The following is a 16,193-nucleotide window of genomic DNA, read 5'->3' on the forward strand; positions in this document are numbered from 1 at the left end:
TAAACGTGCTAAATCAAAGAGATGGAACTCAGTGCAGCTGTGAGTGACGTTTTGCAGAGGAGCAAGCTTGCTAGAGAGGAATGTCCTGGGAGAAAGCCATTTTGAAACCAGAACTTTGGAGCAGACGCCAGCCACGTGCCTTCCCAGCTAACAGAGGTTTTCCAGATGCCATTTGCCATCCTCCAGTGAAGGTACCTGATTACTGATGTGTTACCTTGGACACTTTATGGCCTTAAGACTGTAACTGTATAGCTAAATAAACCCCCTTTTTATAAAAGCCAATCCATCTCTGGTGTTTTGCATTCCGCAGCATTAGCAAACTAGAACACCTATTATCAACCTGTCTAGGCCTCAGTTTCCACAATAGCACCCCCTTTAAGAGTCTGTCAAGTGGATTAAGCCAGAATATTGATATAATGCTGGAGCATTATAGTGTAGAACCACCTTGGTTTCCTCTCTTGCTCTTCTCCCTTCATTTCTGGGTAAGGCGTTTGTTCATATCCATTTACCCTGATTGTCAGTGCTCAGGGCAGCTCCTTGCTCTAACTAGTTTGCCTCTACTAGTCCACAGAACTGCTTGATTTGGCTGTATAAGCAAGAATATATTGTGGTTATTTGCGAAAACTGCTTTCCAAATATGACTGATTACTCCATAGCACAAGAATAATGGAGGGAAACTCACGTTTGTTGAACTTCTATTGTGTACCAGCACTGAGCAGGGCACATTCATGCCTTATCTTACCCCACAAATTGAACTTGTCATTAAGTAGATGCTTCGACAAAGTTTCTGCTATATGGATTTTAACTCTGTGCCTGGATCAAACAAGCACTAAAAATAATCATGGAGTGAACAAACATTGTTTTAGATTTTAATCTGAACTTCACAATAGTCAAGCATGGGCAGGCCATACTCCCAACCTTAAAATGAGACTGAAAGTCGGTGGGTCCTCAGGAGAACTGGCCTATTGATCAGCAAATGTTTATGGAATGGTTCCTGTGGATTCAAACTGTTGAAAAGATCTAGGGATCCTGAGAACATCCTGAGGTGCTAGCTGGGGAGAGCCAAGTAAGAGAAGGGCAGGGTTACCTAACTGGACCCGACTGGGCTGTGTGTGACCGGGAGCCAATTGGCGGCTTCCCTAGAGGAAACATCTGATAGGAAGAGCGTCAGAAGGGATCTCTCAGCAAGATAGAGGATGGGGGGCTTTAAGTGGGAAAGGGTCTGGACTCAGGGTTGGGAAACCCGGGGTTCACGTTCTGTCTGAGGCTTAACTGGTCGAGCAAGTCTCTTAACCTCTCCAGACCTCAGTTTAGCATCTGGAAAATAAAAGGGTGGGGGCCGTTGAACTCGTTCAGTTATTAAGCACTTTCCACTTCTTAGATTCTAAGATTCTCTATCAGCCACGCCTTTTTTTGTTTGTTTGTTTGAGAAGAAAACACTTCCTATGCTTGGAATTCCAATTGACTCAATGAATGGCAGTTCTAAGGCATGCACCCCACTCTAGGGGACTACGTCAGAAACTTGGGGGCGAGGGGAGTGTACAGAAATTACATGGTCTCTGCTTTCAGGAAGAGTTGAGTATTTAGATTCCGTTTCAATTAGCACTTGTCCAGCGCTGGCTGTGTGCGCAAAGGCGACTAGGCCCTCGTGTGCCCAAACTTTGCCTCTTGAGCTTCCCTTCCAACCATGAGGTAGGTATGATGGTCCCATTTAGTGAAGGGGTCTCCCGGACTGAGCCTCCGGGAGAGCACGGGATGTCTTATCCACAGGCACGGGCCGAGTCAGAAATTGAACCCAGGGTTCCTGCCCTGTCGCGCTCCTTCAAGTAAAATGGGACCTCAGTGTTCTCATCTCTAAAAGGGGGCGAAATGAGATCGTCTCTACTGAGCACCCTTGCAGCTCTAGGAGCCTATGCATTCAAGAGTCGCTAAAAGCCAGGGGCCAAGCGTGTGGTGTAGACAGGAAAGAACTGGGCTGCAGAGAAGAGCGGAGAGCCGAGCCCACCGCCCGCGCGGAGGGACAGAGGCCGCAGACTAGAGCCCCGCCCCCGGGCGGACCCCAAGCCCTTACCCGGAACCCGGGCGCGACTGGGCTGTGCTATTGGCGCGGTGGGGGACGAGCCTCACAAAAAGGCTTGCGATGAGGTTCTGGCTGAAACTCCCTCTTCGGTCTTTCCGGAGGGAGAACCCATAATTCTACAACGTCTCTAGGATTAGGACCCTTGCCTCTCTCCCTTCTACTCACCCCGGGCGAAGCTGTCTCCTCCCCCTTTGTCCCTGTATTGTGTTTCCTCTTGGTACGCCCCCACCCTGATTTGGGGAGGCCCGGCGGCCGCCCGTGTGGGCACTGCGCATGCGAGTCCCCGCAGCCGGGTGGGTGGGTGGGTTGGGGGAGAGGGACGCGCGGAGCACGGACCCCGCCCCTCCGCAGCTGCACGCGTGACGTCGCGGGGGGCGCAGGTCTCCGCCGGGCTCCGAGCGGTGAGAGCCCGCGGCGGGCGGACCCCAGGCGGCTGGGCTGGGACGGGCTGCGGGCCTTGAGTTCTTGGCAGGAGGGGATCTTGGTGGGGAGCGGGAGGCCCAGGTGCACCACCGGCTGCTGACCCTCAGGCTCTGCCCTCTCCCCTCCTCCTTTTCCCCCGCCCAGATATGCCGGGGCGGGGGCTATACGCTTGTGACACTTGCCTTGTCTCCGGCGCCCTCCTCCCCCCGCCCACCCCGTACATGCCTCTCCTGGCCTTCCAGATGTGCCTTTTCTTTAAGCTATCGCTTCTCGCGTGGGATAGGATGGTAGAGCGGAAGGAGCCTCCTACTTGGAAGCAAGAGACAGGTTTCAGACCTTGGCCGTAGCCCTCCTGTGTTAAAGTCCTTGAGCCTCGGTTTCCTCCACGGTTTTGTTTTTTTTTTTTTCCTCCTCCCTTCACCAGGTCGCTTTGAGCATCGGTATGACACAGAGAAAGAGAAAGGAAACAGTTGTTGCGTTCCTGCATGGCCAAGTACAGTAGTACCGTGCAAAGTGCTTTATCTGTCACATTTCCTACTCATTACGTGGTGTTCTTGGAATTCCCGTTTCACAGATTCTTAAGCAAAGGTCAGCTGATTTGGTTTCACGTAGCCAGTGAGTGGCAGAAGGAGATTCAAACCGAGCAGAGTTTGGCTCCAAATCGGAGCTCTGTTCCTCAGCCAGCCTTCACTTCCGTCCTCTGGGCTCTGGCGGGAACAGTTCTTCAGCCAAACCCTCTCTCCAAAACAGCTGCTTCCTCTTTCTCCCCCTGAGAATTCTCCCTTTCGAGTTCTCCACCACAGGGGTCTTTGCTCCGCTTCTGCCTTGATTCCCTCAGAAATGAAATGCTGCAAACATTTTTTGAGTGGTGCAGAAAGATGAACACTCCAAGTCAAGAACCTTGGATTCTTGTCCTGGCTCTGCCCCTAACTGGCTGTTCAGTCTTGGGCAAGTTCATTGTCTTGTCTGCGCTTTAGCTTTCCTTTGAATAAAATGGGTAAGTTTCTGAGCAGCAGCCTCTCTGCCAGTTCTCCCTTTCTGTCCCCCAGCAGGCTCTCCGTGGAGGCCCAGACCCCTCTGCTCCCCATGGGCAGCTGCCAGGCAGGGCACAACCTGCATCTCTGTCTGGCTCACCACCCACCTCTGGTCTGTGCCAATCTGATCCTGCTGCTGCTTGGCCTCTCAGGCCTGGGCCTTGGCAGATTCCTGCTCACCCACAGGACCAGCCTGCGCAGCCCTGACATCCCTCAGGTGAGTAGCCTCCTGCCCATTCTTCAGGTGCAGCCTGCCCTGGCTGCTAATCTGCTCTCACCTCTCTCACCCTCCTCTTGCACACAGGATTGGGTCTCCTTCTTGAGATCTTTTGGCCAGCTGACCCTGTGCCCTGTGAATGGGACAGTCATAGGGAAGTGGCATGGGTCTCACGTCGTGGGCTTACTGACCACCTTGAACTTCGGAGATGGTCTGGACAGGAACAAGACCCAGACATTCCAAGCCAAGGTCTTGGGTAGTCAGATTGGCCTGAAAGGTGAGATGGGGGAGGATGTGGGGTTGGGCCTTGGAACACGGTGGGGCCGGGCCCGGTCTCTAACCTCACCATCCCAGGGACCTTGGGCACATCCCTGGGCCTTAGTCGCTTCTGCTGCAATAAGGACTAGATACTTTCCGTGGAGGTGCTGTCCTCAGTGCAGATGCTCTATAAACGTTTTTCTCTTTCCAGCTCTGAAGTTCTTTGATTCTATTCTTGGGGGGTGGGTGAGGGGATGGGATGGGCTAGGTTTGACCCAATGTTTTTTCTCACCCCTTTTCATCCCTACAGCCTTCTCTTAAAGGTACCTACTTTTTCCTTTCAGAGATGTCAGAGAAGCATGTTCTGTTCAATTAAATGTGTATCTTTAGAGCCTGTTATGTTCTTATCACAGCACTTTTTGCTATGGAGGACAAGGAAAAATGAGACACTATCCATTTCCAACAAGCTCATAGTCTTTTGGGGAAGTAATGAGTGAGAGAGTTCATTGGGTACTGTGAATTCCTGTGTAACATTTGGGCTTAACTTCCTTAACTAAAAAGTGGGGAGATGAAGAGGGAGGAGGGAAGGGTGGAATTCCTGACTTCTAAGGTCCTTTCTAACACTATCCTGCTAAAATTCTCCTGAATTGCAGATGTACATTTAGGTGTATTGGGGGGATGGGGGGTGGTTCCTGCATGCCCAAGGAGTATATATATGTGAAGAAAGCACAAGAATGAAGGAATGTGTCTGATATATATAGACTTGGAACAATTTATATTATACTTTTTACTTTTAATCAAGACATATAACAGCTTTAATGAGATATAATTCACATACCATACAATTCAGTTATTTAAAGTGTACAATTCATTGGCTTTTAGTATATTCACAGAATTGGGCAGCTGTCATCACAGTCAATTTTAGAACATTCTCATTGGCCGGTAAAGAAACCTTGCACCCGTTAGTAGTCACTCCTATTTACCCCTAACCCTATGCAACCACTAATCTACTTTCTATCTCTGTAGATTTACCTATTGTGGACATTTTATATAAATGGAAGCATATAGTTTGTGGTTGTTTGTGAGTGGCTTCTTTCACTTACGATAATGTGTACAAGGTTCATCCATATTGTAGCAAGTATCAGAACTTCATTTCTTTTTATTGCTGAATAATATCCCATTGCACAGATAGACCACATTTTTGTTTATTCACTCATCAGCTGATGGACATTAGGGTTGTTTCCACTTTTTGACTATTGTGAATAATGTTGCCATGAACATTCACATATAAGTTTTTTATTTTTTTTTAACTTTAGCTTTGAGATATTTTCAAACTTACAGGACAATTACAAAATAAAACAAACCCTTTACAGAGAATTCTAACATACCCCTACCCTCTGGATACCCAGATCCACCAATTTTAACATTGTGCTACATTTGTTGTATCATTTTATCTGTCTATCTATCCATCCATCCATCCATCTATGTCTTTATCAATCCATTTTCTGAACACTTGAGTGTAGGTTGTATATGTCATTCTCCTTGAACACTTAATACTGTCATGTACATTTTCAAAGAACATATTCATTTATGTAACAACCTTAAGTGTAGTTATCAAGTTCGAGCAATTTAACATTGATATAAGGGTTACAGTCTATATTCCACTTTTTTCATATGTCCTAATGTCCCTTCAAGCCTTTTCTCCTCCCTTGCAAGATTCCTTCCAGGATCATGTATTGCATTTACTTGTCATCGTCTCTTTAGTTGCTCTTGATTTTTTTTTTAATGTGGGAACATGTATACAACATAAACCCTCCCATTTCAGCCACTCCCAAGCATACCATTCAGTGGGATTAATCATGTTCATAATATTGTAGTACCCTGACCACCTTCCATAATAAAGCTTTCCCATCACCCCAAACAGAAACCCTCCAGCCATTATGTATCAATTCCCCCATTTCCCCTTCTCCCCACCCCTGGCAGCCTGTGCTCTAATTTCTGTCTCTATAAGTTTGCGTATTCTCCAATATTTTCTTTGTAGTTACCATGGAGCTTAAATTTAACATCTTGAATAGTTAACAATCTTGTTTGCTTTAATACCAACTTATTCAATAGTATACACAAACTATGTTCCTATACCACTCTGTCCCCTATCTTTATGTAGTTCTTATTCCAAATTACATATTTATAAATATGAGTTCTAAACCACTGATCTGTCATTACATTTTATACATTTGTGTGTTAGATCCTGTAGGAAGTAAAAAGTGGAGTTACAAACCAAAAATACCATAGTATTGACACTTACATTTTCTCACGTCGTTAACTGTACTGGAGAGCTTTGTTTCTTCGTGCAGCTTCCATGTATTGTCCATTGTCCTTTTCTTTCAACTCAAAGAACTCTCTTTAGCATCTCTTGTAGGAACAGTCTAGTGGTGACGAACTCCCTCAGCTTTTGTTTTTCAGAAAATGTCTTAATCTTTCCCTCATTTTTGGAAGACAGTTTTGCCAGATATAGAATCCTTGGTTGGCAGTTTTTTGCTTTCAGCACTTTAAATGTGCCTTCCCACTGCCTTCATGCTTTCATGGTTTTGGATGAGAAACCAGTATTTAATCTTCTTGAGGGTCCCTTGAATGTGACACTTTGCTTCCCTCTTGTGGCTTTCAGAATTCTCTCTTTATCTTTGGCATTTGACAGTTTGATTATAATAGGTCATTTGGTGAGTCTATTTCAGTTTCTCCTGCTTGGAATTGTTCAGCTTCTTGGATGTGCATATTCATGTCTTTCCCTAAGTTTGGGATGTTTTCAGCCATGGATTCTTTGAATATTCTCTCTGCCCCTTTCTCTCTTTCTTCTCCCTTTGTGATTCCTAGTATGTATATATTGGTATGCTTGATGGTGTCCCGCAGGTTCCTCACGCTCTGTTCACTTTTCTTCGTTCTTACTTTCTGCTTCTCAGACTGGATGATTTCAAATGTCTTATCTTCAAGTTCTCTGATTCTTTCTTCTGTCAGCCCCAATCTGCTATTGAACCCCTCTAGGCAATTTTTAATTTCTGTTACTGTGGTCTTCAGCTCTGTTTGGTTCCTTTTCATAATTTCCATCTCTCTGTTCATATTCTCTTTGTGTACATCTCTTATTTTCCTGATTTCCTTTAGTTCTTTGTTCTTGTTCTCATTTAGGTCTTTGAGCATATTTAGGACCAGTTTTTAAAAGTCATTGTCTGAATTATATAATAATGTAGATTACAAGGGGTGACAGTGTGATTTTGAAGACCTTGTGGATCACACCCCCTTTATCTAGTGTATGGATGAGTGGAGGAATGGGGATAAAAACCAAAGGACAAATGGGGTGGGATGGGGGGATGATTTGGGTGTTTTTTTTTTTTCGCTTTTATTTTTTATTCTTGTTCTGGTTCTTTCTGATGTAAGGGAAATGTTCAGAGATAGATTGTGGTGATGAACGCATAACTATGTTATACTGTGGACAGTGGATTGTATATCATGGATGATTGTATGGTGTGTGAATGTATTTCAATAAAACTGAATTTAATTAAAAAAAAGTCATTGTCTGGTACATCCCAGATCTGGTCTTCTTTACTGATGGTTTCTAATGCTTTAATCTTCCCCTTTACTTGGACCATCTCTTCCTGTTTCTTTCTGTGTTTTGTAATATTTTGTTGAAAGCTGGACATTTTGATATTTTAATGTGTTATTTCTAGAATTTAGACTCTGAAGTATCTGTTCCTTAAGCTGTTATCCAGCTTCCTTACCTGTTATCCAGCTAGTGTTATGACAGAGCTTTCCTTAATTTCCAGGAGCTATCAAAAAAAAAAAAAAAAAAGTAGGAGAAGGAGGAAGAGGAGGAGGGGAAAAGGGTGAGGAGGAGGAGGAGGAAAACAAGAGAACCCCTTTCCCAGTCTTTGCAGAGTGACCTATGCAAGTATTCTCTTTCAGGGCTTAGTCATACAGTAGGTTTAGAGAGTAGCTCCAGGCCAAAATACAGGGCCTTCTTGATCTTCCCTGCACATGCATCTTGTCTTGGTCTTATCTTGCCCATCTTGACTTGGGCATGTGTGTGTGGCCCTGGGAATTCCCCTGTTTACACAATTCCAAATGTCCCCTGTTCCCTAAGAAACAGTTTCCTTACTGTCTGAGCACTACACTGTATGCCCTGTAGCCAGTAAGCCCTTGTCCCAGGCAGCACCACTTAATGGCTCTCCCACAGCATTCTGTAAGAGAGTTCCATGAGCTGCCTTCTACATTCGAGGCAAGTTCTGGGATGGCAAGTCCCTCAGGCCACCCGAGGGACAGATTCAGCCAGATGTCCATGCTCCCAGCATGTGTACTAGGGTTACTGTGCTGGGACCAAGGAACTGCAATGGGGGGGGGGGGGCAGCCAGGGTGCCAGGAGATCCCACCACTTTTAAGTAGCTTTTTGCTTGATTCGGTGCTTGCCCTGTTACTGCAGTCCTTTAATTGTTCTCTGGAGCTTTGAGAAAGACGTTTCTGTCAGTTCTTGCTGGTTATTCAAAGCTTATGTGAGGGGACGGAGCCCTGAAGCTCTCACTGTGCCATCTTGATCAGGAAAAGACCTCATATACAAGAGCTTGTGTGGACATGTTTTCAGTTCTCTTGGGTATATACCTAAGAATGGAATTGGTGGGTCATATGGTAACTCTGTGTTTAACCTTTTGAGGAACTGCTAGATTGTTTTCTAGCAGCATTTTACATTTCAGTCAGCACATCCTCCACATCCTCACAAACACTAGTTATCTATCTTTTTATTATAGCCATCCTAGTGGGTGTGAAGTGCTATCTCACTATAGTTTTGATTTGCATTTCTCTAATGGCTGTTGATGTTGAGTATCTTTTCATGTGCATCTTTTCGTGTGCTTATTGGCCATTTGTATATTTTCTTTGGAGAAATGTCTGTTTAAGTCCTTTGCCCATTTTAAAATTGGATTGCCGCCTTACTGAATTGTAAGACTTATTTATATATTCTAGATACAAGTTCTTTATCAGATATATGTTTTGCGGATATGTTCTCCCATTCAGTGGGTTATCTTTTTCACTTTGTTTTGTTATCCTTTTGAAACACAATTTTTTTTTAATTGAAGTCCAGTTTACCTATTTTTTCTTTTGTCGCCTGTGCTTTTGGTGTCATATCTAAGAAGGCTTTGCCTGACCCGAGCTCATGAAGATGAATACCTTGTTTTCTCCTAAGAGTTGAATGGTTTTAGCTCTTGCATTTAGGCCTTTGATCCATTTTGAGCCATTTTTTTGTGTGTGTATAATATGGGGAAGGGTCCAACTTTGATTCTTTTGTGTGTGGATATCCCATTGTCCCAGCCTCATTTGTTGAAAAGATTATTCTTTCCTCATTGAATTGTCTTGGCACCCTTGTTGAAAATCAGTGGTCTGTAAATGTGAGGGTTTATTTCTGGACTCTCAATTCTGTTCCATTGGTCTATATAACTGTCCTTATGTCAGTACCACACTGTCTTGATTACTATAGCTTTGTAGTAAGTTTTGAAATCAGGAAAGTGTGAGTCCTCCAACTTTGTTTTTCTTTTTCAAGATTATCTTGTCTATTTTGGGTCCCTTGAATTTCTACGGGAATTTTAAGATTAGTTTGTCAATTTCTGCAAAGAAGCCCTATTCTTTTTTATACAGGTTAGAAACAAGGAAAACACATTAAAGATTATTTTGGAGAATGTAAAAAATAATCGCCTATGATTGCACTCTCCAAGCAACAAAAGTTAATACCTACTATGTGCCCGGGGTGAGGAGCACAGAGATCTGTAAGATACAGGCCCTATCCTTCAAGTTGCTCACATTCTAGCAAGGGTATAGATGTGAATAGAAATAGAAATAAGTACCTCTCAGTGTGTGAAGTAAAACACCAGGTACAGTGAGAGCACCCAGAAGCCCATAAAGCAAGGATGGTGAGAACAAGCTTCACCCAGGATCCGTTACCTGAGCTGAGGCTTGAGGAAGGCTTAGGAGTTGCCATTCCAGCCAGAGGGAATGGCACGTTTAGGGACTTCCAGGCATTCAGGTTGGCTGGTGCAGGGGAAGGAGTGTTGAATGGGTGAGTGGTGGAAGATGGGTCTGAAGAATCAGGTGGAACCCCATGGAGGGTCTCATGTTTCAAGCCAGGACACTTGGACTTTGTCCTATACACTGGGAAGACTGAAAGATTTTATTCAGAAAAGTAATTTTATTTATGTTGGTCTTTTTAAAGGATCACTCTGTTAGCTGACTGCCTGGAGAGAGTGTTTCCAGAAGCCGGAGGACTCCAGGAGGAGGTTGCAGTAGAGCGATAATGAGAACCTGAGCTAAGACAGTAGTAGGAGAGAAGGGAACGGATTTGAGAGACACATTAGAAGTGTGGGTTCGACAGGACTCAGTGACTGACCCCGTCTGGGAAAAGTAGTTGAAAGGCGAGAAGTTCTTATGGAATTTTACATGCACATTTTCTCAGAGCTGTCCTCATGGTATATATATCAGTTGTATTCATCTTTTGCTCATTGATGACACGTGTTTTTCCATATTATCACATGGTCTTCAACATTCTCATTTTAATGGCTGTAAATTGGTGCATCAGGTGGTTTGGCCATCTTTGTTAATACTCTCTTGTTGTCCATCTCAATTGTTTCATCATTTTTGGGAGTATTGATAAAATAGTGAACATATTGGCACACTTTGCATTTTTCTTGTGAATTCTTTTCTTAGGATTCACTTCTGTAAGTGTTGTAACTGGGTTAAAAGTTGTGGACCTTTTTTTAACACACAAATTCATTTTGTTGTGGATTCACACCATACAGAGGTATGCAGGGCAGTTGTTAAAGACCTTCTGACCTCCCCTCCACAGGTAACTGTCCACAGTTTGGTGGCCATCCTCTCAGTCCCTCTCTGTGCCCATCTAAAATTATTACAGATACAGCCAAATTGTCTTCTAAAAGGTGCCACCAACTGTGAGTGCCCGTTTCCCCACATGCTCAACAACATTTATTATCAATCTTTTTAATTTTTACCAGTCTCGTGGGCAAAGGAATTACAAGATTGTTTTATTTTCTCCTCATTGCTACTCCTCAACCTATAAGCATCTTCTTATAGGTTATTGGCCATTTTCATATCTTCTGAGAATTACCTGTTCATATCCTTTGCTCATTTCTCTTTTAAGTTATTTGTCTTTTTCTACTTGATTTTTAGATCTTCGTACATTCTGGATTATAAACTTTTTTGTCAATTAAATAATTATTATTATAGGTATTTTCAACCAACCTGTTCCTTTTTTTTTTTAACTTATCTTTCATTGTATATAAGCCTTTAATTTTTGTGAGGTCAGATTTGTCCATCTTGTTCTTTATTAAGGCTTTTAGGGTTTGTGTCTTTCTTCACTCTAACATTACAAAAATATTCTTCCATATTTTATTTTATTTTCCATATTTTATTTTAATACTTGATTAGGGTTTCTGGTTTTTAGTTTAGTTTTTGTTTTTTTTTCCATAGCTTTTAAATTCATCTGGACTTTATTTTAGTTTATAGTGTGAGGTCAGAGTCTAACTTTATTATTTTTTTCCAAATGGAAATTGTCCCAAGGCCATTTACTAAATAGGCCATCCTTTCCCCATTAATTTGCAATGGGGTGTGAACCCTGTAATGCATTTTGGTATCTGGTGAAAAACTGTTTCCCTAAAAAGGACAAAGCAGTTTATACATCCTGCATCCCAATGTGCATCTTCCTTAGTTTCACTGCAATCTTGGGAGTATTGGTATTATTGTTCTATTGATTGTAAGTTCATTTAATTTTTGTTTAAATTGGTACATGGCTATTTTCATTTGTCGATGATGTACATGATGGTATATGAAGTACTTTATTGAATAGACTCAACACCCAAACGCCTGGCATTTTAGGAATCTTTAGAAATGAATAGAAGCTGAGGGGGGTGATGGTAGCACACCATTGTAAATGAAATTAACACCACTGAATTGTACACTTGAAAGTGGTTATATGTTACCACAATAAAATTTTTAAAAAGGAGAGAAAGAAATGAATAGACACTTGAAGATGTATTGTTTCCACCCACCCCTCACTTTCTTGCATGTCCCCTCCTGTGCCTCTCACAGGGTCTTCTGCAGGAGAGCAGGTCCTCGTTACAGCCAGGGTAACCACCGAAAGGACCCCAGGAACGTGCCTGTATTTTAGCACTGCTCCAGGAATCCTGCCCCCTAGCCAGCCGCCCATACCCTGCTCGGAGGAGGGCGCGGGAAATGCCACTCTGAGCCCGAGGATGGCTGAGGAGTGCATCAGGGTGTGGAGTCACGAAGGCTTTGTGCTCACCAAACTGCTCACCTCGGTAAGTGCCTCTGTGATTAGGATGGCACAGACCGCCGTGCTGAATGCCATGTCCTTAGGCTCCTAGAGGCAGCGTGGCCTAAGAATAAAAGCCCAGGCAAGTGACCTCGAGTAAGCATGCCTCTCTGAGCCTCAGCTTCCTTGTCTGTAAAACAGGAAACATGATGCTATCTCCTAATTCCAACAAATAAGGATTAAATGAGAATGAATGGCATGGACCCAGCACAAAAGCCTGGTACATAATAGAGGTTTGATAAATGGCAGCTATTACTATTAATTATTGTGTTTAAATACGATAAGACATGATTGCCACCTCAAAAGAATTCAGAAGCTATAATAAAGGGCAGAATGGACTAATTGCCATCACAGAGATGCGAGCAGAGAGTTCGACAAACACAGAGGAGGGAGCAACTAGCCCTAACTTGACCATTTATGGAGAGAGCGTCACAGAGAAGGTGGCATTTAAGAAAGAGAATTGTGTACAGCAGTTTATAATGCACTGAGAGCTTTCAGGTTCATTATCTCCTTTGATCTCAAAATAGCCCTTTGAGGTAGGTGTTATTATCCCATTTTACAGATGAGGAAACTGGCTGAGAGAGAGGGAGTGAGTTGCCCAAGACCACAGCACTGGTAAGTGGCAGAGCCAGGACTGCAAGTCATGTCTTCCGGCTTAAGTCCCAGGCTTGTTTTGCCACAGCAGGCTGATCTTGAAGAATGAAGAAGATTTGGGCAGGGAATGCAGTAGAGGGGATTCAGGAGAGGGGAGACACATTCCAGGCAGAGGGAACAAGTGTGAGCACAGGTGTAGAGACTGAAAGGCATTCAGCCGTTGGGGGAAACCCTGAGGAGGGGCTTAGAAATGACTTAGGCGATGAGGCAGGTCTGCAGGGGAATTATTGTGACACCCGCATGAGTGCCAGGCTGAGACGCTAAGACCGGATGCTACTGGCTGTAGCAGCTACCACAGGGTTTCACGGAGGAGAAAGAGGCGTTCCACTCGTGCCAGGTGGAGATTGGCCAGAGCAGAGGAGGAAGAGCAGTTAGAGGAGGCTGCACCCTCTTCCCTAAAGGTTAAACAGACTCTAGTGAGGAGCATGCCCTGGGAACTTGGAATCTGAGAAGACCTGGGTTCTAGCCCTGGCCTTCTTTGCACAACTGTAAACGTGGCTAAGAGTGAACGCTCCTATTTTCTGATGTCATCATAGGGGTAAGAAAGCACTTTGTAAACCACTGAGACAAAGATTAGCTTGTATAAAAATAACATTTCCCTTTTGGTTGCTCGCTCGATGTGGAAATTCCTTTCTCCCTCATGGTGACTTCTCTCTGTAGCCATGTGGGCTGAGGGTAGGATGTCTTCCCAAGGGAAGATGTTCCATTTTCTCTCCCTCTCTCCATCACTCCTCCCTCCCTTTCTCCCTGTGCCCACCCCCAGGAGGAGCTGGCTCTATGTGGCTCCAGGCTGCTGGTCTTGGGCTCCTGCCTGCTTCTCTTCTGTGGCCTTCTCTGCTGTGTCACTGCTGTGTGCTTCCACCCACGCCGGGAGCCCCACTGGTCTCGAACCCGGCTCTGAGGGCCCTGTTCTCAGGTGAGGTGCTTTGCCCTAGTCCTTTGGGAGTAGGGGATGGAGTGGGATGGCGATGGTAACCGAGGTAGAGCAGGTGCTGAGGAGCCACCCTTGCAGTCCTTCCTCGGGATCCCTGAGAACCGTATTCCACTGTCTCTATCCCCGCAACCAGAAACAGTTTACACCATCAGCATTCAACGTTTTTCTTACTTTTTATTACAAAATATTTAAATACCCACATAGAAAAGTCCATAAAACATTCAAGTACAGCTTGGCAAATTATTATAAAGTGGACAGTCTTGTAAGTACCTTTCAGGCAAAAAGAGTTGAATATCCCCCAAACCCAAGCCCCTCCTGGGGTCTTTCTTCCTGTCAACACCTTTTCTTCCCCAAGTGGTAGCTACTTACTTTATAGTTTATCACTGGTTATGCCTTCCTATACAACATAAGTTTAGTTTTGCTTCTTTTTGAACTTCATGTAAATAGAACCATACAATATCTACTCTTTTGTGATTTCTTTCACTTGACATTCTGATTTTAAAATTCATCTACAGCTGTAGGTCACATCCAAACTTTAAAAAAAAAAAATCATGGATCCTTAGAATCTTATAGATGCATGAACTACACACACACACACACACACACACACACACACACACATTTTTTATTTGCACATTGGCGAGTTAAGAGGGCTCAAATATGATTGATGACAGGTCTTGGATATGAATCATGCTTGTCGTTCTTGCTCTTGTGAAATCATGATACCCAGCTCTTTTTGTAAAATTCAACTTGAACAGCTCAAACATTTCTAACTGATGTTACTAATAAAAGCTACCATTTTCTGGGCATACACTGTGTGCCCAAGCACTTTACTTGCACCTTCTCTTTTCCATCCAGCAGTCATTGCATTTTGAAAAATGAAATGATCCTGCTAACAGAATCCTTGAGGGGGAGAATTGTACAAAGGTAGCAGTGGGTGGGGACATATTGGCTACATAGTTCTCTGTTTCAGCTCATTCTACTAAGAATCCTGACCCTGCTAGGTGGGTCTCATATAGTCTGAGAACCATATAGTAGGCATCCAGCTCTTAAACTGTTCTCCACTTCAGCTGGCTGCTGTACCCAAGAAACAACTGTGGGAGAAGTGGAAACAATTCAGGCCTAGGTTAGGGTTCCTGTCAGAGGAACTGGAAGCTCAGATCAACTTCGCTTATTTCACCATTTTGCTGAGGGCTAGGCCTGACTGCCCAGCCACCTTCTTGGGACAGGAAATCGTGGAGCCCTCTCAGCCTTTCTTTGATGTGAGTCCACTGAGAAGGGAAAACTTTCCGACCCCTCGCAGGTCCTGAAGCCCTGTGGCCATCCCAACTGTGACAGGTGCCCAGCTCCTATCTCTAGTTGTCACTTCCTCTCTTCCTTCCTCAATTTCTGCAGCCATCTTTGAGCTTCCCCCAAGGGCCCTATGACCTGCCCTGTTTTTTTATTTTCTTTCTCTTCTCTCCAGGTCTGCATCAACTTCTTGGGCCTTGGTTCTGAGTTGGATGAGATGTTACAAACAGTGAAGCGCTGAGATGTGGGGTGAAATAAAAGGCCTTTTTACACCCAGTGGTGCCTGGGGTGTTTATTGAGGATTGGGTTAAGGTGGGAATTTTAGGGTAGAGATGCTTGGGAGGTTTGGGGGATTTTTTTTTTCCTGTTGACTCTTTAGTTTGGCATACAGATTGGCATAGGGCATATGTTACTTCATGTCTAACCACCGTTGTGACTGGGCATTTGTGTGTGTGTGTGTGTGTGTGTGTGTGTGTGTATGCATGTGTTTGGAGGTGTCTGGCAATATTTCCCCCCAGCTCTGCCCTTCTATATTTTGTTTTCTTCTATGACATAAGATTGATAATTCTAGCCAGATGGGAGGTTCAGGTGGGTATGGACGTGAAAGCTTTGACCTAAGTGTAGTGTGACCTTGGGCAGGTCATGCAACTCCTCAGGGTTTCGGTTTCCTGAAGGGATTTGACCGAGTTTTCCCAGCATTGATGTGCAAAGATTCTTCGCACGTGGGAGCCCACGTCCAGGCTGGAGGGCTGTCAACCTCAGAGCAGTGCATTTTCCCGCCTTTTCCTCAGCCGGCAGCAGATTTCCCTTACCCCTCCCAACCTCTCTCCTGCACGCAGGCGCAGATCGTGGCTTCTCCTTTCCTTCCACCCCCGCCCCTTCAAAGCTTGCCCTAGCAACAAGCTCCAGCTCCCCGAGAAGGTGGG

At 44.4% G+C, this 16,193-nt stretch overlaps 1 protein-coding gene across 8 annotated transcripts; it reads left to right on the forward strand.

Moving 5' to 3' along the window:
* Positions 1-1,676: 1,676 nt before the first annotated feature.
* Positions 1,677-15,543, forward strand: TMEM219 (transmembrane protein 219). Of its 8 annotated transcripts, none has more exons than XM_037815188.1 (8): positions 2,462-2,481; positions 2,928-3,451; positions 3,553-3,754; positions 3,842-4,031; positions 12,146-12,375; positions 12,952-13,004; positions 13,807-13,959; positions 15,443-15,543. In XM_037815188.1, the coding sequence occupies exons 3-8, from the start codon at positions 3,590-3,592 to the stop codon at positions 15,498-15,500; spliced, it is 849 nt and encodes a 282-aa protein (XP_037671116.1). In that variant the 5' UTR covers positions 2,462-2,481; positions 2,928-3,451; positions 3,553-3,589; the 3' UTR covers positions 15,501-15,543. The 8 variants fall into 8 exon arrangements, with proteins under 8 accessions (XP_037671112.1, XP_037671113.1, XP_037671114.1 ...); XM_037815187.1 differs by having other exon boundaries at positions 3,556-3,754; XM_037815190.1 differs by having other exon boundaries at positions 2,928-3,091.
* The last annotated feature ends 650 nt before the right edge of the window (positions 15,544-16,193 follow it).

This window comes from Choloepus didactylus, chromosome 21 (genome assembly GCF_015220235.1).
Source record: "Choloepus didactylus isolate mChoDid1 chromosome 21, mChoDid1.pri, whole genome shotgun sequence".
NCBI lineage: Eukaryota > Metazoa > Chordata > Mammalia > Pilosa > Megalonychidae > Choloepus > Choloepus didactylus.

Bases quoted from the DNA above. Each gene is read 5' to 3' on its own strand.
- TMEM219 (XM_037815184.1), top strand. The intron at 4,032-12,145 runs GTGAGATGGGGG...TGCCTCTCACAG, and splicing joins TAGTCAGATTGGCCTGAAAG to GGTCTTCTGCAGGAGAGCAG. The intron at 13,960-15,442 runs GTGAGGTGCTTT...TCTTCTCTCCAG, and splicing joins TCTGAGGGCCCTGTTCTCAG to GTCTGCATCAACTTCTTGGG.